The sequence below is a fragment of the Pogoniulus pusillus genome, chromosome 15, assembly GCF_015220805.1.
Source record: "Pogoniulus pusillus isolate bPogPus1 chromosome 15, bPogPus1.pri, whole genome shotgun sequence".
NCBI classification, from domain to species: Eukaryota; Metazoa; Chordata; class Aves; order Piciformes; family Lybiidae; genus Pogoniulus; species Pogoniulus pusillus.
This window is the reverse complement of record NC_087278.1, coordinates 21718247-21742606: the sequence shown is the minus strand read 5'-3', so window position 1 is coordinate 21742606 and position 24360 is coordinate 21718247. Positions and strand designations below refer to the sequence as shown.

The window sequence follows — 24360 nt, the reverse complement described above, 5'->3', positions numbered from 1 at the left end:
CTTCTGGTTTCTGCTCTGAATTCTGTGCAGCCTCCTTTTGTTCAGCCAGTCTGCACAGCAGGAGACAGCAAGCACATCTGTGGACCACCATGAAATCAGGCAACTTCAGCTACAACTTCAAGTTTCAATGCTGTCAATCAGCTATCAGCCAACTGCTAGCCAGCTAGGCAGCTGCCCAGAGGCTGATTGCTGAAGACTTGCAGGACTGAAAGTGCTGTTGAAAGCTATGAATATGTGTGTTGCTTTCAGTCAGGACCAGTGTGGCCAGCAGGATCAGGACAGTCCTTTTGTCCCTGTACTCAGCACTGGTCAGGCCACCCCTTAAGTACTGTATCCAGTTCTGGGCCTCTCAGTTTAAGAGAGAGGTTGAGGTGCTGGAACCACAAGGATCATCTAGTTCCAACCTCCCTGCAATGGACAGAGACACCCTACCCTAGAGCAGGCTGCCCACATCCACATCCAGCCTGGCCTTAAACACTTCCAGGGACAGGGCCTCAACCACCTCCCTAGGCAACCCAATCCAGGCTCTCACCACTCTCATGGTGAACAACTTCCTCCTCATGTCCATCTGTGAGCTTCCTACTCCCTTGTTCATTTGCTCCTGCGCGGTGATGGCCATACAGACCTGGCCCTGCTGTTTCTCTGCTGTTTCTGCCATTCCCCATGGGTCCCATTTTCTGAGCCTGCTGCAGAGACCTTCCTCTGTCTCTTGGTGGCAACTGCCCACAGGGACAATTAGACCTTAGGAGGGCCTTCTTCTTCTTCTGACTGTGTACACAAACCAATGACCTGCCCATCCTTTTGCGCATCCAGGCATAACCTGCACAGAGATCCAAAGATACCCTCTTGGGGGTTCTGTTGCTCAATATCCTTAGCAGGAAAATACTGCTGAACGTTGGTGGTGCCAGAGGATCAGTGGCACCCATTACACAGCAGTTTCTAATTAAAGCACTAATTATTCCAATGCCTCTCCCTGCAGCTGGGTGTCCATGGATACGCCTTTCTGAACACCAATAACGGCTACATCCTTTCACACCCAGACCTCCGTCCCTTGGTACGTATAGCTGTGATTAGACAGCCCTGTAAGGCCCCCTCAGGAGCAGGAGGGCCAGAGAAAGCAGTTCTGCATGCACAGATTCATAGATGCACACAACTGTGCATGGTGTGTAAGGCTATCTGCCTGCCTGCTCTGCACAAGAGTGCATGTAAGGGCTGTGTTTGTGTGCACCTGCGGTACTGTGGCTGTATCCGTGCGAGGGTTCACTGCCAGCTTGAAGGAACAATTCCTTTTGCTCAGGCAAATCTCATTGCTGTCTACAACTACCTGAAGGGACATTGTATCCAGGTGGGGTTGGCCTCTTCTCCCAGGCAAGCAGCAACAGAACAAGGGGACACAGTCTCAAGTTGTGGTGGGGGAAGTATTGGCTGGATGTTAGGAGGAAGTTGTTGGCAGAGAGAGTGATTGGCATTGGAATGGGCTGCCCAGGGAGGTGGTGGAGTCACCATCCCTGGAGGTGTTGAAGCAAAGCCTGGATGAGGCACTTAGTGCCATGGTCTGGTTGATTGGACAGGGCTGGGTGCTAGGTTGGACTGGATGATCCTGGAGGTCTCTTCCAACCTGGTTGATTCTATGATTCTATGATTCCTACAAGAACGTTCCATGTGAGCAGCATCCCAGTAGTAGCCACCCAATAGCTGTAGTGCTGGAGAAGAGGAGGCTCAATGGGGGGTTTATTGTTTTCTACAACTACCTGGAGGGAGGTTATAATCAGGTAGGGTTGGTCTCTTCTCCCACCTGGCAAGCAGTGACAGAACAAGAGGACACAGCCTCAAGCTGTGCCAGGGCAGGTTTAGGCTGAATGTTAGAAGGAAGTTGTTGTCAGAGAGAGTGATTGGCATTGGAATGGGCTGCCCAGGATGGTGGTGTAGTCACCATCCCTGGAAGTGTTTACAAAGAGACTAGGGAGCTGGGGGTGTGCAGCCTGAAGAAGTGGAGGCTCAGAGGTGATCTCATTGCTGTCTACAACTACCTGAAGGGAGGCTGTAGCCAGATGGGGTTGGTGTCTTCTCCCACTGGCAAGCAGTGACATTAGAAGGGGACACAGACTCGAGTTGTGGCAGGGGAGGTCTAGGCTGGATGTTAGGAGGAAGTTGTTGTCAGAGAGAGTGATTGGCATTGGAATGGGCTGCCCAGGGAGGTGGTGGAGTCACTGTGCCTGGAGGTGTTGAAGCAAAGCCTAGATGAGGCATTTAGTGCCATAGTCTGGTTGACTGGACAGGGCTGGGTGCTAGGTTGGACTGTCTGATCCTGGAGGTCTCTTCCAACCTGGTTGATTCTATGATTCTGTACATGAAGTCTTTTAGCTCTGCACTGTCCACATAAGGCAATGCATGGGACCAAGACAGCACTTCCAGCCAGGCTCTGCTTTCCTGGTCAGAGAATGAACCAGACACATCTGTTTTTCAGATTACAGCTCAATTCTTTAAGGGCTAACTGTAGGAAGTTACCTAGCCACTTACTTGGATATTTTTCTTTCTTGCTCGCTCTTTTCAATGATTTATTTGTTTTGTTTTACTAAATGCCAGTATAAAGAAGGAAAGAAACTAAAACCTAAGCCAAACTACAACAGCGTAGATCTCTCTGAAGTGGAATGGGAAGACCAGGATGAAATAGTGAGTATCAGAAAGTGAAATTAATTAGCCTCTTTTTTGTACCACCTTCTTTGTGTGCCTGTATAGGAGGGGCAGAGGGAGCAGCAGGCAGGAGGTACTCCTATTTTTTTTTCTTGTGGCTGAGTGGTCCTAAGAGAGGTTTGCAGTCTGCAAGAGGATGAGGATGATACTCGCATACAAAGTGCTTGTCTATGAGTTCTCCTTCTCATGGAACAGGGCTGCCTAGTTTAAGAGGGACAGGGATCTGCTGGAGAGGGTCCAGTGGAGGGCTACAAGGATGATTAGGGGACTGGAACACTGCTCTATGAGGCTGAGGGACTTGGGACTTTTCAGTCTGGAGAAGAGAAGACTGAGAGGGGATTTATTAAATGTTTATAAGTATCTGAGGGATGGGGGTCAGGATGGGGGGGACAGGCTCTGCTCACTGCCCCCTGGGATAGAACAAGGAGCAATGGGTGTGAGGTGCAGCACAGGAGGTTCCACCTCAACACAAGGAGGAACTTCTTTTCTGTAAGAGTCCCAGAGCACTGGCACAGGCTGCCCAGAGAGGTTTGTGGAGTCTCCTTCCCTGGAGACTTTCAAGGCCTGTCTGGATGTGTTCCTCTGTGATCTGTGCTGGATTGTGTGGTCCTGCTCTGGCAGGGGGGTTGGGCTCGATGATCTCCTTGGATCCCTTCCAGCCCCTAACATCCTGTGAGCCTGTAAAGCACTCGCAGGAGCGCTTTGGAGAGTGCTCTAGGGAGTCAGTCTGCATATACAGAGCCTAGTACAAAGCCACGATGGCCTAGGGCTATAGAAGTGTCTCATGATGTTACCCAAACATGTAGCATGTGAGATAGAGCTGAAGGCACTCAACTAATGGGATCTGCAAAAAGGAAGAAAGTACATTCAAGAAGAAACTAAAGCTTGCAGCCACTATTAATGTTAGACAAAGAGCACAAAGGGACTTTGCCCCTTGAAAATAAAGGAATTTCCAGAAACCAGCTTACTGCATGGGTGTGGAGGCACTGAAAACAACAGCTGAGCAGAGGAAATGAGGAGAAAATAACCTTTTCCACTGGCTTTGGAGTGAAATTATTCAACAGGTGAATAAGAGTGACAAGAAACAGCTTGCACCTTAACAGCTGCACATTGCCACGTTGCACAGCTGGGAACCCAGATAGAATGAGAAGATGGAGAGGTTCCTCTGTGGCTGGTTTTCTTTTGCTCAGAAGAATGAGAAGATAACAGGTTCTTGAGTTACTAAGATAAGAGCTGAATCTGGAGTAAGATAAAATGAAGTGTAGGACACCTGCTACTGGATTACAGAGGACACTGCCAAGATAAAAGGATCTGATGCTATAGATATCCACTTAAACAGGTAGGACAAATGAGCTGCCCAGCAAGAGGACCAAAGTAGATACTGCTGCCAGGGCAGGCCAGGTATAAAGGGCTACACCAAAGGAACCTGGGAGGGGGAGGAGTGGCAAGTTGAGAAAGGAAGCCCTGGAATTGAGTGTGAAACATGGAAGGCATGACAAAAATAGAAGAGGCTCTACACGTATGGGAAGCAAATGAAGGTTGCCAATGGCTTTGTGTGGATTTGCAGAGCTCTTCTAGAAGCTCTGCTCCCATTGCAGGTTTCTCTCGTTCTGCAACCACTTCTGGAGCTGCTCCTATTTACCTAGTTTGCTATTTTACCCACCTTATACACACACACCCCAAAAAAAAATATAATAAAGGGACAAAAAAGGAAAGAAAATCTAAAAAATGAGAGGACTTTGCTTTGTAGTTGTATTTCTGTGGCTAGCCTGTTTCTATCTGACCAAATAACATCAGCACCTCAATGCAAATAGGGTGAAAAGCACAGGGCTTATTATGTCCCTGTGCAATCAGAGTATGACTGTGCAGTGAAATAAAAGGACAAAAGAAGCATGAAAGCCAAAGCCACTTTGTGTTCTGTGCTGCATCCTCCAGAAGAAAGGAAGGTTGCAGTTACTGAGGGTACAGAGACATTCAGTGACGTGGGTGATATCTGCAGTGTGACTTCAGCAAGTCTAGAGACTCTTGAGATACACCCACTGCAGCAGAGAGCTGCCAACATTTCAACACCCAGATTTGCAGCTATGGTATTAGATCAATGACAGACTCAACATCAGCTGCAGCATAATCTCAGCAACACTGATAAGCAGCAAATCTTGACTGGGAAAATATGCCCAAGTGCTAATGATGTGTAATGCAGCCAGCTGCTAGAAAGAAATCTAGAGGAGGAGGATGGCATTGTCTGGAGAGTACCAACTGATGCACAGTAGTACTGCCTGCAGCCTGACAGCAAAGCTCTTTGGGCTTGGGAAGCAACACTGGAGAAGATCAACTGATGCACAATAGTGTTACCTGCAGCCTGACAGCAAGGCTCTTTGGGCTTGGGATGCACCCTGGAGAAGATCAACTGATGCACAATAGTGTTACCTGCAGCCTGACAGCAAGGCTCTTTGGGCTTGGGAAGCAGCACTGGAGAAGATCAACTGATGCACAGTAGGGTTACCTGCAGCCTGACAGCAAGGCTGGATGTGCTCCAGTGTGATCTGCTCTAGATGATCCTGCTCTGGCACAGGGGCTGGACCAGATGATCTTTTGAGGTCCCTTCCAGCCCCTGACATTCTATGATTCTATGATTCTCTTTGGGCTTGGGAAGCAATACTGGAGAAGACCAACTGATGCACAATAGTGTTACCTGCAGCCTGACAACAAGGCTCTTTGGGCTTGTGAAGCAACACTGTCTGGAGAAGACCAACTGATGCACAATAGTGTTACCTGCAGCCTGACAGCAAGGCTCTTTGGGCTTGGGAAGCAGCACTGGAGAAGATCAACTGATACACAATAGTGTTACCTGCAGCCTGACAGTGAGGTTCTTTGGCCTTGGGAAGCAACACTGTCTGGAGAAGACCAACTGATGCACAGTAGGGTTACCTGCAGCCTGACAGCAAGGCTGGATGCGCTCCAGTGTGATCTGCTCTAGGTGATCCTGCTCTGGCACAGGGGCTGGACCAGATGACCTTTCGAGGTCCCTTCCAGCCCCTGACATTCTATGATTCTATGATTCTCTTTGGGCTTGGGAAGCAACACTGGAGAAGATCAACTGATGCACAATAGTGTTACCTGCAGCCTGACAGCAAGGCTCTTTGGGCTTGGGAAGCACACTGGAGAAGATCAACTGATGCACAGTAGTGTTACCTGCAGCCTGACAGCAAGGCTCTTTGGGCTTGGGTAGCAGCACTGGAGAAGACCAACTGATGCACAGTAGTGTTACCTGCAGCCTGACAGCAAGGCTCTTTGGGCTTGGGAAGCACACTGGAGAAGACCAACTGATGCACAGTAGTGTTACCTGCAGCCTGACAGCAAGGCTCTTTGGGCTTGGGAAGCAAGACAGGATTGTTCTCAGTGTGAGGACAGGAACAAAGAAGGGTTGAGATCCTTCCAGCACTCTAGGAGCTGTCACCCAAACAGATTTTTCTCAGCCTTGACAGAACCACTGCAGAAGGAATTGGTCTTCAAAGATGTTGAGATGGAGTGGCAGAACATCTAGATGCTATGAGATCTCTCAGATCAACTGCATGTCTGTGTTGGTTGGAAGCACAGAAGCAGACAGGGGAAAGGAGTCAGTAGCACTTGTTTGGAGTGCTGGGGACAGCCTGTGGGTTTAAATTTGATGAGGGGAGATGTAAACTGGATGTTAGGAAGAAGGTCTTTACAGTGAGGGTGGTGAGACACTGGCACAGGTTGCCCAGGGAGGTTGTGGCTGCTGCCTTCCTGGAGGTGTTCAAGGCCAGGTTGGATGAGGCCTTGAGCAAGCTGTTCTAATGGGAGGTGTCCCTGCCTATGGCAGGGGGTTGGAAGTAGATGATTTCTGAGGTCCCTTCCAACCTAAACCTTTCTATGATTCTATATGCTGGAGCAGGAGGGTTTGCTTCTTGGGGTGTCAGAAATGAGTGCTCAGCTTTTACCAGACCATTTGTCCAAATTGGATACTCCTTTTTCAAAGCACTGTCAGAAATGTCCTGCCTAAAAGGAATGAGCATTATGTGGGCTGCTGGCCACCAGCACTACAACTGACTGCAGGAAAAGCTACTGAGGGAGAAGCAGCAAGCCTGGACTGTGACATCAACCTACAGCCACTGTCACCTGGGGGCTGGACACAGGAAAAGCAGCCTGCCTGTAGACTCTCTGCAGCTAAGGAGATCTCAGATACCCACTGATTTACTTCTCCAGTGCCTTATGGAGCAGCCTGACATTCAAGAAGCTGTGGATGAACAACACCTGAAGTAACTCCAAACCCATATTAAATGCTGGGGGCTGTCAGAGCAGAGCAGAGCAGAGCAGATAGTGTGCTGTGCCTCTGGCAGGTGCTCAGACACTCCTAGCCAAGAAAGCAGTAAGAGTACCAGGCAGTGTTTTGATTTCCAAGACGTGGGCCCTGGGAAACACAGGCTTTATATTCTAGGTCTATAAGTAAGCCACATCAAACAGCTGCAATAAACAGATTTGTGGCCCTGTAAAGCAAAAGCTGTCGAGTCTGGCCAGCACCTGAATGGAGATCTGTCCCTGGAAGTAAGGGAGCAGTTTGTGTGAGGGAATAACTTACTTCCCACCTGGTTTTCCTATCCAGGCTAAAGCAATAGGCTGATATGCTCTGGCAGGCTGGACTTGTTTCTGCACTTGTGGAAAGGTTCCTGCAAGAGGCTGGGATTCACTGTGACAATTAGGTTCTGCCTTTGGAACCTGGACTGAACAAAAGGATCCTCTCGCTGCCTGCTCTGCTGTCGTTCAGTCTTGTGTAGCTGCCCTAAGCAGCTGCTTTGTTGCACCTCAGAAGTGCTGCTGAATGCAGGCTGCAATTTATAAGTCAGGTTAGAAAATGTCCAAGGGCTTTGGAGTCAGCCTGGGGTAGGTACTGAGCTTCTCAAGTGTCTCCCAGGCTCCCAAAGCACCGTGCTAATGACTTTATAGCTGCCAAATGGTGAAGCCTGGAGCTTGGATTGGCAGCTTCATAGCTTCCAGATTCTTTCCTTTTGCTACAAAGTCCTATCAGCAAGCTTTCAGCAGGAGCCATTGTTACAGGTGTCACTTAGCATCTTGACTGGGCAAGGACTCTGACCACTGAGAATAGCTTTCCCACTTTAAAGGAAGCAATAAAGAGCTGGACTTGGTGCCATGGTCTAGCCTTGAGCTCTGTGGTAAAGGGTTGGACTTGATGATCTGTGAGGTCTCTTCCAACCCTGATAATACTGTGATACTGTGATACTGTAGCAGGAGATGGGGGGGAGAGGGGGTACAAAACACACACCTCCAGTCACACTTTTGCCAGTCCCTGCATTTTAATGACAAGTGACTCTATTAATTCCTGCCCTGCCTGGAGACACTAATGCTAACCTTGTTCACCTCTGCAGTTGAGAACTGCCATGATCAATGGGGAAACAGGCTACCTCTCTATGGATGTGAAGGTCCCCGTGGATAAAGGGGTAAGCAATTATCCTTCTCTTCAGGTCACACCAGAGAGGGGATGGGAAATGGATGCTGAAGAACCACAAAGGATGTGGGTTTAATGCTCAGCATTTCTGAGTGGGAGGATTTTGTTGTTTCACTGCACACACAACACATGCTAGAGGCATAAAACAGAGCAGCATTAGAGGTGCTCTTTACACCTAGTCACACTCTGCCCTAACAGAGGTATTACCTCTAACAGAGGTATCCAGTTCTGGAGCCTCTATTGCAAGAGGGATGTGGAGATGCTGGAGTGTGTCCAGAGAAGGGCCACGAGGATGCTCAGAGGGCTGCAGCAGCTCTGCTGTGAGCACAGACTGAAAGAGTTGGGGCTGTGCAGGCTGAAAGAGGAAGCTCCAAGATGACCTTCTTGTGGCATTCCAGTATCTGAAGGGGGCCTACAAAAAACCTGGGGAGGAACTTTTTAGGCTCTCAGGGAGTGACAGGACTGGGGGGAATGGAACAAAGCTGGAGATAGGGAGATTCAAGCTGGATGTGAGGAGGAATTTGTTGAGCATGAGAGTGGTGGGAGCCTGGAATGGGTTGCCCAGGGAGGTGGTTGAGGCCCCATGGCTGGAGGTGTTTAAGGCCAGGCTGGCCAAGGCTGTGGGCAGCCTGCTCTAGGGTAGGGTGTCCCTGCCCATGGCAGGGGGGGTTGGAACTACATGATTCTTGTGGTCCCTTCCAACTCTGACTGATTCTGTGATCCTGTGATTCTATTGAAAATGCCTCACAGCTCTCTGCTTGGTCCAGGGAAACCCAAAGCCATGTTGCTCATTGCTTATAGGGCTGTGAAATGAATCAAAGGCCTTCAAGGATTTAGAATGGGGAAGGTTATACTGAGCTGACCTGGACAAAAGAAAAGAGGCTCAAAGACTTCCTTAACTCCCTTGCTCTACTCAAAAACAGTCATGAAAACTTTGTCCCTCCATCTGTCAGAGTGAGATTTCCTTTATGACCTGCAAAATGAACCCCAAAACTCCTGCAGAGTTACGAAGGAGGTGTGTTGCAGCACTGGGTGCAGGCAGGATGGCTCCAGCAATGCTGCACACCCCATGCTGGCACAAGGCACAGTCTATGTCACAAGAGCAGTTTATGTCACAAGAGGTAGGGTGATTGGAAATTATTGCTTGGAGTTCATTAACAGAGGTGTTTTTGCATTCTCCCCCCCCAGTTCCATACCACCCTGGTGGTCTTGGAATGGTTATCTGCGATGAGCACCCCTCACAGTCTTCCTACCAGGGTCTTTTTCTTCTCTGGTCAGCAGACTCCTCTTTATTGCTGATGTCAGGATATCTCTGCTTGTCACAGCATCACAGTATCACAGCATCACCAAGGTTGGAAGAGACTTCATAGATCATCAAGTCCAACCCTTTACCACAGAGCTCAAGGTTAGACCATGGCACCAAGTGCCACGTCCAATCCTCCATAGAATCATAGAATCAACCAGGTTGGAAGAGACCTCCAAGATCTTCCAGTCCAACCTAGCACCCAGCCCTATCCAGTCAACCAGACCACAGCACTAAGTGCCTCATCCAGGCTTGGCTTGAACACCTCCAGGGACAGCGACTCCACCACCTCCCTGGGCAGCCCATTCCAATGCCAATCACTCTCTCTGTGAAGAACTTCTTCCTAACATCCAGCCTAGACCTACCCTGGCACAACTTGAGACTGTGTCCCCTTGTTCTATTGCTGGTTGTCTGGGAGAAGAGGCCACCCCCACCTGGCTACAATGCCCCTTCAGGTAGTTGTAGACAGTAATAAGGTCACCCCTGAGCCTCCTCTTCTCCAGGCTAAACAAGCCCAGCTCCCTCAACCTCTCCTCATAGGATTTGTGCTCCAGGCCCCTCACCAGCTTTGTTGCCCTTCTCTGGACATGTTCCAGCACCTCAACATCTCTCTTGAATTGAGGGGCCCAGAACTGGACAGTACTTGAGCACTGAGTTCAGTTCTGGGCCCCCCAGTTTAGGAGGGACATTGAGATGCTTGAGCGTGTCCAGAGAAGGGCGATGAGGCTGGGGAGAGGCCTTGAGCACAGCCCTACGAGGAGAGGCTGAGGGAGCTGGGATTGGTTAGCCTGGAGAAGAGGAGGCTCAGGGGTGACCTTATTGCTGTCTACAACTACCTGAGGGGAGGTTGTGGCCAGGAGGAGGTTGCTCTCTTCTCTCAGGTGGCCAGCACCAGAACAAGAGGACACAGCCTCAGGCTGCACCAGGGGAAATTTAGGCTGGAGGTGAGGAGAAAGTTCTTCCCTGAGAGAGTCATTGGACACTGGAATGGGCTGCCCGGGGAGGTGGTGGAGTCGCCGTCCCTGGAGCTGTTCAAGGCAGGATTGGACGTGGCACTTGGTGCCATGGTCTGGCCTTGAGCTCTGTGGTAAAGGGTTGGACTTGATGATCTGTGAGGTCTCTTCCAACCTTGGTGATACTGTGACACTGTGATACTGTAAAATGTGCACCTGGTCTGTAAGGCCCTTTGGAATCATAAAATAGTTTAAGTTGGAAGGGACCTCAAGGATCATCCAGCTCCAACCCCCTGCCACAGGCAGGGACCCCTCCCACTAGAGCAGGTTGCTCAAGGCCTCATCCAGCCTGGCCTTGAACACCTCCAAGGAGGAAGCACCCAGCATTCCTTGATTTTTCTTAGATCATTTATCCAGGAGCAGGATTAAGTTGCTCTGCAAATATTTTCAGACATTTCATGGGAAGCCCTCCTGAAATGGAGACCCTTGAGTGATCCCTACCAGCTCTAACCTAGGGGTCATACATCTTCCCTTGGAATCAGTGCAAAACTGCCTCCTACATTTACCTTTGCTGCTGCTTTTCCATTCCAGTTTAACTCTCCTAAAGAGTTTGGCTTTCAGCTCATCCTGCTTGGAAGTGTTCCAGAGTCCTGCCCATTACACTGCCCAGAAGTCTGCCATATTTCAAGGAAATTTTCCATCTTTTCACCAAGAGAGAGCATTTTTTTTCCAGCACTCAGCCTGGCTTTGCTGCTCCCATGCTAAGCCACAGCCAGCAGCAGTTCCAAGCAAACCCTCTGCTCACAGCCCTGCTGAAATGCTGCCATTTGCTAATGAAGACTCCCTTCTGCTTCCTCTGAATGCCTGCCCTGCTACAGCTTGTAACTAAATCCCTTTCTCTATTCTTGCTGCCTGCAGCTGTTGAGTCCCTGTCAGTGGCTTTGCCCTTCCTTTCCAGGGTGTGCAACATTTGCACACTTCTCAGTCCAAGCAGCTCAGCAATTCCTTTTGGCCTTTTTGTTGTATCACTGCTGGTACACAAGCACCAGGGCTTCACTGGACTGTATGAGCACCATTTCCCTCTTGCTTTGTGGAGAGCAGCTATCCTTTGCCACAGGAGATTTCTGAGCAGGGAGCCTCTACTCTTCTTTTTGCTGCCCCTTCCATTGTTTCTCCCTCCCACGCTGCTGACCATGGTTTTCCTGTTAATTAGTTGTTGGTTTATTCCAATTACCATTTTTCCACATGAATCCCACTCCTTCTTTTTGTCCAGTCTTTATAGTTTTTAGGGCTGCTGGGGCTTTTGCTCACTATGCAGAGAAATGCTGGTTTATTTTGCCTTGCTGCACAGAAGGGCTCCTAAGACAGAGTCTGCTTTTGCCTCTTATTAGATCTTTTTCCCCTGGTGCCCTCTTGTTCACTCTTTTCTCTTTGTTTACAGCACTGCAGCTGGTTCTCATTCCACATCTTATTTAAGCCCTGTTTTAACTCATTATTTAGAATAAAACTTGATGAGAAGCTGTCTCAAGTGCTGTATATAAACCCAGATGCATTGCATGTCCTTTATTTCCCTCATCCATTATCTTTGCTATTCTGTCAGAAGAGCAATTCGAGTTTCCCAGCAAGGTCTATTCTTTGTAAGCCTCCACTGCTTATTTCTGGGTGCTGTCCTCTGTCTCTGGGCTTCTCAATAACATATATTCTTAGTCATACAAAGATCACCTACCCAGAGGGAGGAAAAAAAGATAACAAAAGAAGTATCATTGTAGGAGATATTACCTGCCTTATTCTGCAGCTCTGCAAGCCTTGCCAAACATAATAGGAGGCTGGGAGACTGAAGCTGAGGTTTGCTATTATCAGAGGACACACTAAGAGGGGGTCAGAAGTGAAACCTAGCAGTTCTCACATGTACCCCAGCAGCTGATGAAGCAGAGCAGTAGATTAAACAAAGAAAATGCTGAGAGAGTCCTGGGTTTATCAGAGGGCTGCAGCAGCTCTGCTGTGAGGACAGACTGAGGGAGTTGGGGCTGTTCAGTCTGGAGAAGAGGAGGCCAAAACTGGGAAGCAAGGATGAAGACAGAGAGGCACCAAGGTAGCCTGTAATCACTTTTGAAATGAAGAGCCTCTGTTGGACTGGGGGAGGTAGCATTTTGACCAGCTGTACAATGGCAAAAGTACAATCTGCTGTGAGCACAGACTGAAAGAGTTGGGGCTGTGCAGGCTGGAGAAGAGGAGGCTCCCAGGTGACCTTCTTGTGGCCTTTCAGTATCTGAAGGGATGGCTACAAAAAAGCTGGGGAAGGACTTTTCAGGCTCTCAGGTAGTGACAGGACTGGGGGAAATGAAGCAAAGCTGGAGATGAGTAGGTTCAGGCTGGACATGAGGAGGAAGCTGTTGAGCAGGAGAGTGGTGAGAGGCTGGAATGGGTTGCCCAGGGAAGTGGTTTTGGCCCCATGCCTGGAGGTGTTTAAGGCCAGGCTGTATGGGACTCTGGGCAGCCTGATCTAGGGTAAGGTGTTCCTGGCCATGGCAGGGGGCTTGGAACTGGCTGATCCTTCCAACCCTGACTGGTTCTATAATTCTATGATTCAAACAAAGAGGAGGCAGACAGAGTGTAGAGAAAGAGCTGAGTGAAGGGCACAGAAAGGAATCCATCAGGCATGTAAACCTGGCTCCCCAGGTTGGTCTCAGGAAGGTGTTGAGAGTGGAGTGAAAGTGATAAAGGACAAAATAAAGACTACAGGCTAGGGGTGGTCGTTATGGAGATCTGGTGGCCAAAATGGCATTGCTTGTAGGTAGGGTACGAAATGGCTGTGACCATGAAAGCAAAGGGGTGTGGGTAAGAGCTGTGGCAAACCACTGATAGTGGCATCAGTGTGACTGGCTGCCACTGACTGGTGCAGTGGCAAGAGCTACTGCCTTGTTCCCAGCCCACAGCTGCTGGCAGTCAGCCGTCCCACCACTGCGCCAGTGCACACAGCTTGTGGGCTTACTTGCTCTGCACTCCATAGCAAAGCTCTGCCTGATCATCCTTACCCCTGCTTGGCTCAAGCTTGCCTCTGCTTCTCTTCCTTCCCACGGATAAGCAGTGACACCCCCAGCTATCTTCTCCCTCTGCTCAAAGAGAGCTTTGCCCTCCTTTCTACACGGTGCTTGTGCTGAGTGACTACTTGTGCAGAAGAAAGGCAGGTCAGAATGTGCAGAGCAGTGGTGCCCTGGGCCATTTTCTGATGAATCCTTTACCCTAGGAGCAGGCCTATAGCTGCAGGATGTGCTGGAACATATCCAGGCAAGAGCCATGAGGATGATCAGAGGGCTGGAGCACCTCTCCTATGAGGAGAGACTTGAGGGAGTTGGGGCTGTTCAGTCTGGAGGGCAGAAGGCTCTGAGGTGACCTTATTGCTGCCTTTCAGTATCTTAAGGGGGGCTACAAGAAAGCTGGGGAGAAACCTTTTAGGCTGTCAGGTAGGGATAGGACTGGGGCAATGTAACAAAGCTAGAAATGGGTAGATTCAGACTGGATGTTAGGAAGAAGCTCTTCACCATGAGGGTGGTGAGACCCTGGAATAAGTTTCCCAGGGAGGTGGTGGAAGCCTCATCTCTGGAAGTTTTTAAGGCTATGCTGGATGTGGCTCTAGACAGCCTGATCTAGTGTGAGGTGTCCCTGCCCGTGGAAAAGGGGATGGAACAGGATGATCCTTGTAGTCCCTTCCAACTCTAACTGATTCTATGATTTTATTCTATGACTCCTTCTCCATGCATCCCCCTCTCCACCATCAGATCAGATCAGACTGGCAAGGAAAGAAAAGCTTAACATCTCTTGTACCTTCCCCACAGCCAGCAAAGCACCATCATGATGCTATGATTCTATCCAGGTGGGGTTGGTCTCTTCTCCCAGGCAACCAGCAATAGAACAAGGGGACACAGTCTCAAGTTGTACCAGGGGAGGTCTAGGCTGGATGTTAGGAGGAAGTTGTTGGCAGAGAGAGTGATTGGCATTGGAATGGGCTGCCCAGGGAGGTGGTGGAGGCACCATCCCTTGAGGTCTTCAAGCAAAGCCTGGCTGAGGCACTTAGTGCCATGGTCTGGTTGACTGGCTAGGGCTGGGTGCTAGGTTGGACTGGCTGAGCTTGGAGGTCTCTTCCAACCTGGTTGATTCTATGATTCTATGATCACATCATGTTCTTTGTGGCTGTCACAGCACCTTTGGGGCAGCTCAGCTCAGTGAAAGGACTTGGAGCTTGTTGCTCAGCAGTACACCATTGCCATGCATGAAGGGAGGGAAGGCTGAGCTCGGCCACCTCCTCACTAACAATAAGCCACATCAGCCCATCCTCTGTGTGCCCAAACTCACTGTGAAGCTGGTGCTGGCTCGCTCCACTTCCACTGCTGTATAGTTTGAGCAGGTTAGAGCAGGCAGAGCTGTCCCTGGGAAGCACTGAGTTTTCTCTGTTCACTCCCTGTCTCCCACACACATCCTCTAGACTGTGGCTAGGATTTAAAACAAGTTAAGGTTCATATACCAGCATAAGGGTTGTATAGAAAACTTTCCCAAAGCTCCTCTCCTTTGGAACAGAATTCCACTGGAATCAACACTTTCCTACAGGAAAAGGCCAGTCTAGCAAAGAGTCCCAGTTCTGAAGCAGCATTCAGTAATGTGAAATGCCTTCAGCTGAAATGTCAGTCTGAAAAGTACACTCTCATGTGAATCAAAATGGCTTGGACTTGAATCAGCACTTTTTGTTTTCAGTTTTAAAATGTTAGTACTTCCCCCCCCCCCCCCGATGCTTTTTAATGGCATTGGAATATGTTAACATTTTCTCCCAGTCTGGAATGAAAGCCAATGGCAGGAATTTCCCACAGGAGTGGAGAGATTTGGCCCTGGCTGCCCACCCACGCAGTGGGTATGTTTGCCATCCTGCCCCTTCTCTGACCCCACCTCTCCTTCCTACCTGTCCTTCTGAGCTCCCCTCCTCCTGCTAGGCATGATGAAGTGCAAAGCCATAGAGATTTATAGCAGCAGAGCCCCAGTGTGTTGGCTCAGAGGGTGTGAGAGGGGGAGCAGCTTCTCCCCACCCTTTCCTTCAGCCTGTGCAGGAGCCCCAGAGCAAAGAATGGTTTAACTGAAGCCCGGGATGGAAAGGCAAAGTGGCTGCCTGCATCCTGAAAGTCACAAGTTGCTGAATATGCTGAACACTGCACCTTCATTTCAGGCCCCACCCAGCCCTAGCAAGGTGTGAAGTGCTTAGCCCTGGGGACGTGTATCCTCGGTACCATCTCCACTCTGCTCTTAGTCTGCCAAATGGTCTCTCACTCTCTTCTTCATGTTCTCATTCCAGAAACGTGTTCTCTTCCTCACCAATGATTATTTCTTCACGGACATCACTGGCACACCCTTCAGGTGAGCAAGGACTGCCATAACATCAACACCGTGCATCAGAAGCCTGCCAGCAGGCAGGGCAAGCTGGTCTCTTCTCTTCATAAAGCTGGCTGCAGCTCATGAGTGACTGACTTCTTTGTACCTAGGAGCATCACAATATCTTTTTGAGGGCAGCTCAAAAGGAGTGTTATGGCTTTACCTGAAGCTCAGAGGCCAAAAGCTACACCTCAGCTTTCATTTCAGAGATGAGACACCTTCAGTTTTAACTTCCAGTGAATGTAGTTTTGGTTCTGCTGCATAGCTCTAAACAAAACTTTGTTACAGAGCCAAAAGTTCTGAACCATCACACAAGAAATCAAACCAAAAAAAGGAAATGTTGTGGGGTTTTCCCCCCAGCTGCAATGGCTTGAAACTGGCACATGTTTGAAAAGTGTTACTGTTGACCTGAGCCTGTAAAGCTGGACAAAAAAGCATCACCAGAAATGTCTCCTAGCTCTACAGACAGGTTCCTCAGCCTCTTTGCTGAAATCAGATCTCTCTTAATCCTCTTTTGCTGATGTTCTTTTCTTTAACAGCTATAGAGGCTGTTCATCTGTTTAAGAGTTGTAATTGCAGGGACTGCAGTGTCACATTTAGAGCTTACAGCTCTGCTTGCTGACCAGCCCTCTCCTCTCCTTCTACCTGCAGCCTGGGTGTTGTGCTGTCCAGGGGACATGGGGAGTACATTCTGATGGGCAACACTTCAGTGGAAGAAGGTAGGTTAACCTGGAATAGCCATGCTCTGCTAAAGGTTGCCACTCTGAACTTCACTGCTTCACTTCTCCTTCAGCTGTGTAGCCTCTCTACCACCCAACTCAACGCTCTGTGTATTATCTGGTTTCAGGCTTGCATGACCTGCTCCAGCCAGACTTGTCCTTAGCAAATGAATGGTAAGTGGAGGAAATCCTGCCAATGACACTGGACTTTATAGTGAGATTTCAACCAAGTTCCCAGCAATCAAGCTGGAGTTTGCCTCCTTCTGTGGCCTAGAGAAGAAAAACCAACCAATTTTGTTCAAACTGGATTGTCTCCAGGCAATTCAGTTCCACTTCTTGCCATGGGAGATCCCACCAAAGCCTAGCGCATCGCTCTGCTAAGAAACAGCTCCTGAAATTTCTCATCACTCTGTGCTCAGTCTTATTTTGTCTCTCCTTATGTTGCTCAGAGTTGTGCCACAAAGCCTACAGTATGTCAGACTTGTCAGGAAATTTTTGTTACAAGCTTAGTAAGAGATTATTTTTGGTTGTCATTCTTCTGAAGTGAGCCTAGGTCTAGTTTCTAGGGAGCAGGAAGGTGATTTATGAGCCACGTTTCAATAGCAAGCACAATTTATGCTTTTGCTTTGTTTGGATATGTAGCAGGGTGAAGCTTTTCATTTATTACTGTGGAGTTTGGGATTTTCATGAACCCAACATTCAGTCAGCACTCAGTCACATGCATCCAGCCAAAATAACTCTATTCAAGAAGCCCCTGCAGCCCTTCACACCTCGCATTACACCGTCAAGTTTCACAGGCAGCACATTTGAGACACAAGCAGTGACTTCTTCTTCTTCTACTCCTGACTTGGGGTGTCAGCTTACCACACTTTACACATTCATTTCTCTTAGACTGCTCTCATAAATCACTCCTTTCAGCCCCTTCAGTCTCCTTCACTGTTCTGACAGGGAAGCAGTCCAAAGTGGAAGCAGCATTAGAAGGCTGGTCTCTTTTCTAATACATTCCTAACACATTCTCCTGCTTCTCCCCACACTGTCCTGAGGCCCCTGCAGCTTGTCCCCCTTTGAGACAGCTTTTGTTGCCACCATATTGTATTGCAGTCTTATTCCTTCTGTCATTTGATTTCCCTGTCTCTTGGTTTATCTGCTTCCAATGCAGCTTTACCAGCATTGCACACGATTGCTTTGCAGGTCTCTCCATCAATGCTGTTTCTGTTTGTATAGACACAGGTGCATATCTGCTGGGTAAATCTGAGACTGCTGCACAGCACTGTGCTGGAGAAAACAGCAGCAGCCTTGCTAAGTGCAGCAGTCAGCTGTTTGGTTTGACTTACAGCCACATTATTAGGTTCTGAGGGGGCATGGCAAAATGTTTGGAGCTGAAGGTCCAAGCAGGACCTGGACAGACAGGCACAGTCCAACGCCAGGAGTTTTAACAAGTCCAAGTGCCAGGTTCTGCACTTTGGCCACAACAGCCCCATGCAGTGCCACCATCTGGGGACAGAGTGGCTGGAGAGCCAGGCAGAGAGGGACCTGAGGGTGCTGGTTGGCAGCTGAATATGAGCCAGCAGTGTGCCCAGGTGGCCAAGAAAGTCAGTGGCATCCCGGCCTGCATCAGGAACAGTGTGGCCAGCAGCACCCGGGAGAGCCTTCTGCCCCTGTACTCAGCACTGCTCAGGCTACACCTTGAGTGCTGTGTCCAGTTCTGGGCTCCTCAGTTTAAGAAAGATGTTGAGATGCTTGAACGTGTCAGAGAAGGGCACCAAGGCTGATAAGGGGCCTGGAGCACAGCCCTGTGAGGAGAGGCTGAGGGAGCTGGGGGTGTGCAGCCTGCAGAAGAGGAGGCTCAGGGCAGAGCTCATTGCTGTCTACAACTGCCTGAAGAGATGTTGTAGCCAGGTGGGGTTGGGCTCTTCTGCCAGGCACCCAGGGACAGAATAAGAAGACACAGCCTCAAGTTGTGCCAGGGGAGGCTCAGGCTGGACGTTAGGAAGAAATTCTTCATGGAAGGAGTGATTTGCATTGGAATGGGCTGCCCAGGGAGGTGGTGGAGTCACCATGCCTGAAAGAGTATAAGAGGAGGCTGGATGAGGCACTTAGTGCCATGGTTTAGTTACTTAGAAGGGTTAGGTGATAGCCTGGACTCGATGATCCTGGAGGTCTTTTCCAACCTGGTTAATTCTGTGATTGGGTGAAGCCTTCTCGATGAGTTTTTGTTTGCAGGTAGCATTTCCCAGGAATATTTATTTGCTTGATTGTGGTTTCACTCTCCTCTTCCTACCAGGATTTACTGTATCACTGACATTGATCCCGACCACCGGAAGCTCAGCCAGCTGGAGGCTGTGATCCGTTTCCTCACTGGAGAGGAACCTGACCTGGAATGTGAGTCCCAGGCATCCAAAGAGCACTGCTGGGGTTTGCCTGTACCAGTCACAGGGAGAGCAGACTGTGACAAACTGATTGGTGCCAGGCTGAGCTCCTGTGGCACCTGCTGGCAGAGGCAGGACTGAACTCTAACCCAGCTTAATTAACACATGCAAATGAGCTGTGAGGATTCACTTCCTTGCCTCTGTCGGAGACTTTTTGTTTCCCGTTTCAGAGCTGTTGTATGACTTGGCCTTGTTGAAGGGTCTCAGCACAGGAAACACTGAGAAGTGAAAGGCTTGAATGGAGGGGGCTAGAGGAGCCAGGAAAGCTGCTGTGATGACTGTGCTCCCAAGGGCTGCAGCCAGCATCCTCTGAGGGCTGCATGTTGCCTGCTAGGCAGATGGGGCTCTTTCAGATTTGGAGGGGAAAAACACTGTTAAGGAATTGCTCTCTTGCCTGCTGCTCATCCTTTGCACCAGGAGCCATCCTGCAGGGGACTGGCAGCCACACGTGCTGCTGACAGCACCACTGTGCAGTGGGATCTCTGTTGGGGTGCAGAAGTGAGCAGCTGTGCATGGGAACTCCTTACAGCAGTTGAGGATGTCCCTCAGCTCACCTGACTCTCCACATCTTCAGCCCCTTTAGTTGTGTCAGGTCCAAGATGTTTGCAGAAACCTTTGGAACAAGGATGAGAATCCTTTCAAAGGAAAACCAAGGGTAACCCTCTCTTGCATGGTGTGTGCAGACTCCCCCTTGGCTGTCTTTGAAGGAGGCTGAAAAGAGGAGATGTAGGAGTCGAAGAGGCCAGAGAGGAGGAGGAAGGTTTCAGGAGAGCTGACTATGAGTAACATGCAGATTTGGAAGTGCTGTGGAGGAAAAATAAGTAGAAATTGGATATATCTTAAACATGTGAGGCCTGGAGAGGGAAGTATCTGCTGGTGAGCTGCGGTTCTGAGATCTGAGTGACAGAAGGAATGGAGAAATGGATTCTGACAACTGTGACAAAATGAAAGCTGGGAGCACCTGGGAGGAAATAGGGGAGATCTGGGACCTCAGAGCACTAAGTGGAAGTAGAAACACTGAAAAGGTGAGGGGTGCTCCACCTGGAACCACACAGAAGGGAGTCTGTGACAGCAGTGACATTCTTACAGCACAAACTGAACACAGGCAGGGCAATAGGAAGGCCAAGCTGGTCAAATAAATGGGATCTCAGAGCAGGACATTTAGCACATGGCATGCTCAAACCTTCCTGAACACCTCTCAGCCCCACTTCAGACTGGGCTAGACTGGTAGCTTAGACTGGTTTGAGCATCTGGGGGAACCAGCACAGGAGGGTTGTTTTGTGAGATTCAAAGGACAGAGAGCTAACAGAGAAGCCAGTGAAGAAGTCACTAGAGGCTTTGGAGAAGCTTTTGAGTGGAATGGGCTGTCTGGTGTCCTTCTATAGGGCATCTAGAAGCAAAGTCAAAGCAGGGTTTTGAAGAAATGGTTCTGGGCAGCCTGTTCAGCCAGGCAGAAGGCCAGAGTGAAGGCCTGATGCATAATTTCATCTGAAAGCTTCTCGCTTGCCCACACTTCCAAATCAAAACCCTTCCACTGATTTTGCAGGACAAGCAGACTGACAATCTCAGATGCAACATCTGTTCTTGCTGTCAGTGACATCCAGGCTGGTAGGTCCTGTGCTTAGTCATGCAAGGGGAGACCTCTGTTTTGTGACATGTTGTTTGACTGCTCTGGGCCAGGCAGATGCTTCCATAATAAGAAACTCACTGAGACATCTAGCAGGGGACATATCTTTCCTAATTCTTGATGTCTCTTCTTAGGTGATGAGGAGTTGGTCCAGGAAGTGCTGTTTGATGCAGTGGTCACTGCCCCCATGGAAGCCTACTGGACAACACTAGCCCTTAACATGTCCATGTAAGTCTATGAGTCTATGAACAAAACACCACTGAAGATGCATCCCCAGATGCTACTGGATTATGCAGTGCCTGAAACAGTTAGAGAGCATTACACACCAAGCTAAAAGCTAGAAACACATTACACAACACAGTAAAAACTAGAAACACATTACACAACCCACTAAAAAACTAGAAACACATTGCACAACAAGCTAAAAACTGGGAACACATGACACAACGTGCTAAAAACTGGGAACATAGAATCATAGAATCAACCAGGTTGGAAGAGACCTCCAAGATTATCCAGTCCAACCTAGCACCCAGCCCTAACCAATCAACTAGACCATGGCACCAAGTGCCTCATCCATGCTAAAAACTGGGAACATACTACACAACGTGCTAAAAACTGGGAACACATTACACAACGTGCTAAAAACTGGGAACACATTACACAACATGCTAAAAACTGGGAACACATTGCACAACATGCTAAAAACTGGGAACACATGACACAACATGCTAAAAACTGGGAACATATTGCACAACATGCTAAAAACTGGGAACATACTACACAACATGCTAAAAACTGGGAACACATTGCACAACATGCTAAAAACTGGGAACACATGACACAACATGCTAAAAACTGGGAACACATGACACAACATGCTAAAAACTGGGAACACATGACACAACATGCTAAAAACTGGGAACACATTGCTCAACATGCTAAAAACTGGGAACATATTGCACAACATGCTAAAAACTGGGAACACACTGCACAACATGCTAAAAACTGGGAACACATGACACAACATGCTAAAAACTGGGAACATACTGCACAACATGCTAAAAACTGGGAACATACTACACAACATGCTAAAAACTGGGAACATACTGCACAACATGCTAAAAACTGGGAACATATTGCACAACATGCTAAAAACTGGGAACATACTACACAACATGCTAAAAACTGGGAACATGACACAATATGCTAAAAACTGGGAACACATTACACAACATGCTAAAAACTGGGAACATATTACACAACATGCTAAAAACTGGGAACACATTGCACAACATGCTAAAAACTGGGAACACATTACACAACCTGCTAAAAACTGGGAATATACTACACAACATGCTAAAAACTGGGAACATATTGCACAACATGCTAAAAACTGGGAACATACTACACAACATGATAAAAACTGGGAACATATTGCACAACATGCTAAAAACTGGGAACATACTACACAACATGATAAAAACTGGGAACATATTGCACAACATGCTAAAAACTGGGAACATATGACACAACATGCTAAAAACTGGGAACATATGACACAACATGCTAAAAACTGGGAACATATGACAGAACATGCTAAAAACTGGGAACACATTACACAACATGCTAAAAACTGGGAACATACTACACAACATGCTAAAAACTGGGAACATATTGCACAACATGCTAAAAACTGGGAACATATGACACAACATGCTAAAAACTGGGAACACATGACACAACATGCTAAAAACTGGGAACATACTGCACAACATGCTAAAAACTGGGAACATATGACACAACATGCTAAAAACTGGGAACACATGACACAACATGCTAAAAACTGGGAACATATTGCACAACATGCTAAAAACTGGGAACATATGACACAACATGCTAAAAACTGGGAACACATTGCACAACATGCTAAAAACTGGGAACACATGACACAACATGCTAAAAACTTGGAACACAAGACACAACATGCTAAAAAGGAGTTCAAAAAGCTGACAGAAATAGCTCAATAGCTTTATAAATAGCAACAAAAGTGTCTCTCAGGAGTGCAGGTTGGGCCTTCTCAGGGGAGCCTCTAGTTTTGTGTGTTTAGATGAAAATCACTAGAGGACAGCTGTGATCCAGATGTGTCACACTAAGGGGAGCTTACATCAATTCTTGTGCTGCGTTTTGCTCTGCAGCTGATAGAATTTGGCATCTCATAGCACCTGAGACCATTGCAGTTTAAAGTTACCATGAGTTATTCCAGCATGCATTAGTTATCCCTTTAAATGGCAAGCAGCATGGTTTGGCTTCCTATATGACTGCAACAGAAGTGCCATCCCATGTAGCAAGGAATTTGCTCCCTTTACCAGCAGTGAGGAGAAAAAGGGAGTTTGATCTTGTCTCTGCTCTCAAGGTCTTTAGATTAAACCTCAGGAAGGGAGTGGACAGATTGGTTTCAGTAAACAAGTTGCTACTTTATTATTTCCAGAGAGGCAACTTTTACTTGTAGCATCTGGTATCATGTAAAACCAGATCTGCTTTCAGCACACAACATGCTACTTGAACACGTGTGGCCACAGGGCTCCTCGCCCTGTTTCAATTACCAGCATCCCCACCACACTTGAGCAGCCTGCTAAGATACCCAACGATCAGGCACTTAGTGCCATGGTCTGGTTGATTGGACAGGGCTGGGTGCTAGGTTGGACTGGATGCTCTTAGAGGTCTCTTCCAACCTGCTTGATTCTTTGATTCTGTGATCAGCACATCTTTAAATGGCTTCACCAGCGCACACCTCTCAGCTTAAAGCAGGTTCTCCACCATGTAGCTGTCTCATCTGTACCCTTGATACCTCCAGTAAGATGTTTCTGAATCAGTCTGCTGCTTCAGAGCCCACCCATCCTTGGCATGTCTCAGACAACTATTCTCTCTCTGCAGTCCCTCTCCTTCATGCCAGCCTTACATGGGCAGCCTGGAGCAGGGCTGGCAGGCGGAAAGAAGCTTATGGTCTGCTTAGAAATAACCTAAATGAGTAAACTTCAGAGGTGTGAATCTAGGCAGAGATCTAAGCCTACCAACAGTTAGGTTGCCATTAGCAGGTAGGAGCCTGCTAATGGCAACCTAAGCCTACCAACCTGTTGCCATTAGCAGGTAGGAGCAAGTGTCTCTTGTGGTGTAAATAGGTTAGAGTCACAGAATCTCCTAGATTGGAGGAGACCTTCAAGATCATTGAGTTCAATCACAGATCATCAAGTCTAATCATATCACAGATCATCAAGTCCAACCCTTCACCACAGAGCTCAAGGCCAGACCATGGCACCAAGTGCCACGTCCAGTCCTGCCTTGAACAGCTCCAGGGACGGCGACTCCACCACCTCCCCGGGCAGCCCATTCCAGTGTCCAATGACTCTCTCAGGGAAGAACTTTCTCCTCACCTCCAGCCTAAATCTCCCCTGGCACAGCCTGAGGCTGTGTCCTCTTGTTCTGGTGCTGGCCACCTGAGAGAAGAGAGCAACCTCCTCCTGGCCACAACCACCCCTCAGCTAGTTGTAGACAGCAATAAGGTCTCCCCTGAGCCTCCTCTTCTCCAGGCTAACCAATCCCAGCTCCCTCAGCCTCTCCTCGTAGGGCTGTGCTCAAGGCCTCTCCCCAGCCTCGTCGCCCTTCTCTGGACACGCTCAAGCATCTCAATGTCCCTCCTAAACTGGGGGGCCCAGAACTGAACACAGTCCATTCATA

At 48.6% G+C, this 24360-nt stretch overlaps 1 protein-coding gene across 1 annotated transcript in view; it reads left to right on the top strand.

The window, feature by feature from the left end:
* The window catches only part of CACNA2D4 (calcium voltage-gated channel auxiliary subunit alpha2delta 4), a 176359-nt gene that overhangs the window by 63732 nt on the left and 88267 nt on the right, over positions 1–24360 (top strand). Inside the window, exons 16-23 of the mRNA XM_064156008.1 lie at positions 980–1054; positions 2587–2673; positions 8100–8171; positions 15774–15835; positions 16502–16569; positions 16698–16743; positions 18854–18951; positions 20760–20853. Coding sequence (XP_064012078.1) covers positions 980–1054; positions 2587–2673; positions 8100–8171; positions 15774–15835; positions 16502–16569; positions 16698–16743; positions 18854–18951; positions 20760–20853 — 602 coding nt within the window. The remainder of the gene's footprint in view (positions 1–979; positions 1055–2586; positions 2674–8099; positions 8172–15773; positions 15836–16501; positions 16570–16697; positions 16744–18853; positions 18952–20759; positions 20854–24360) is intronic.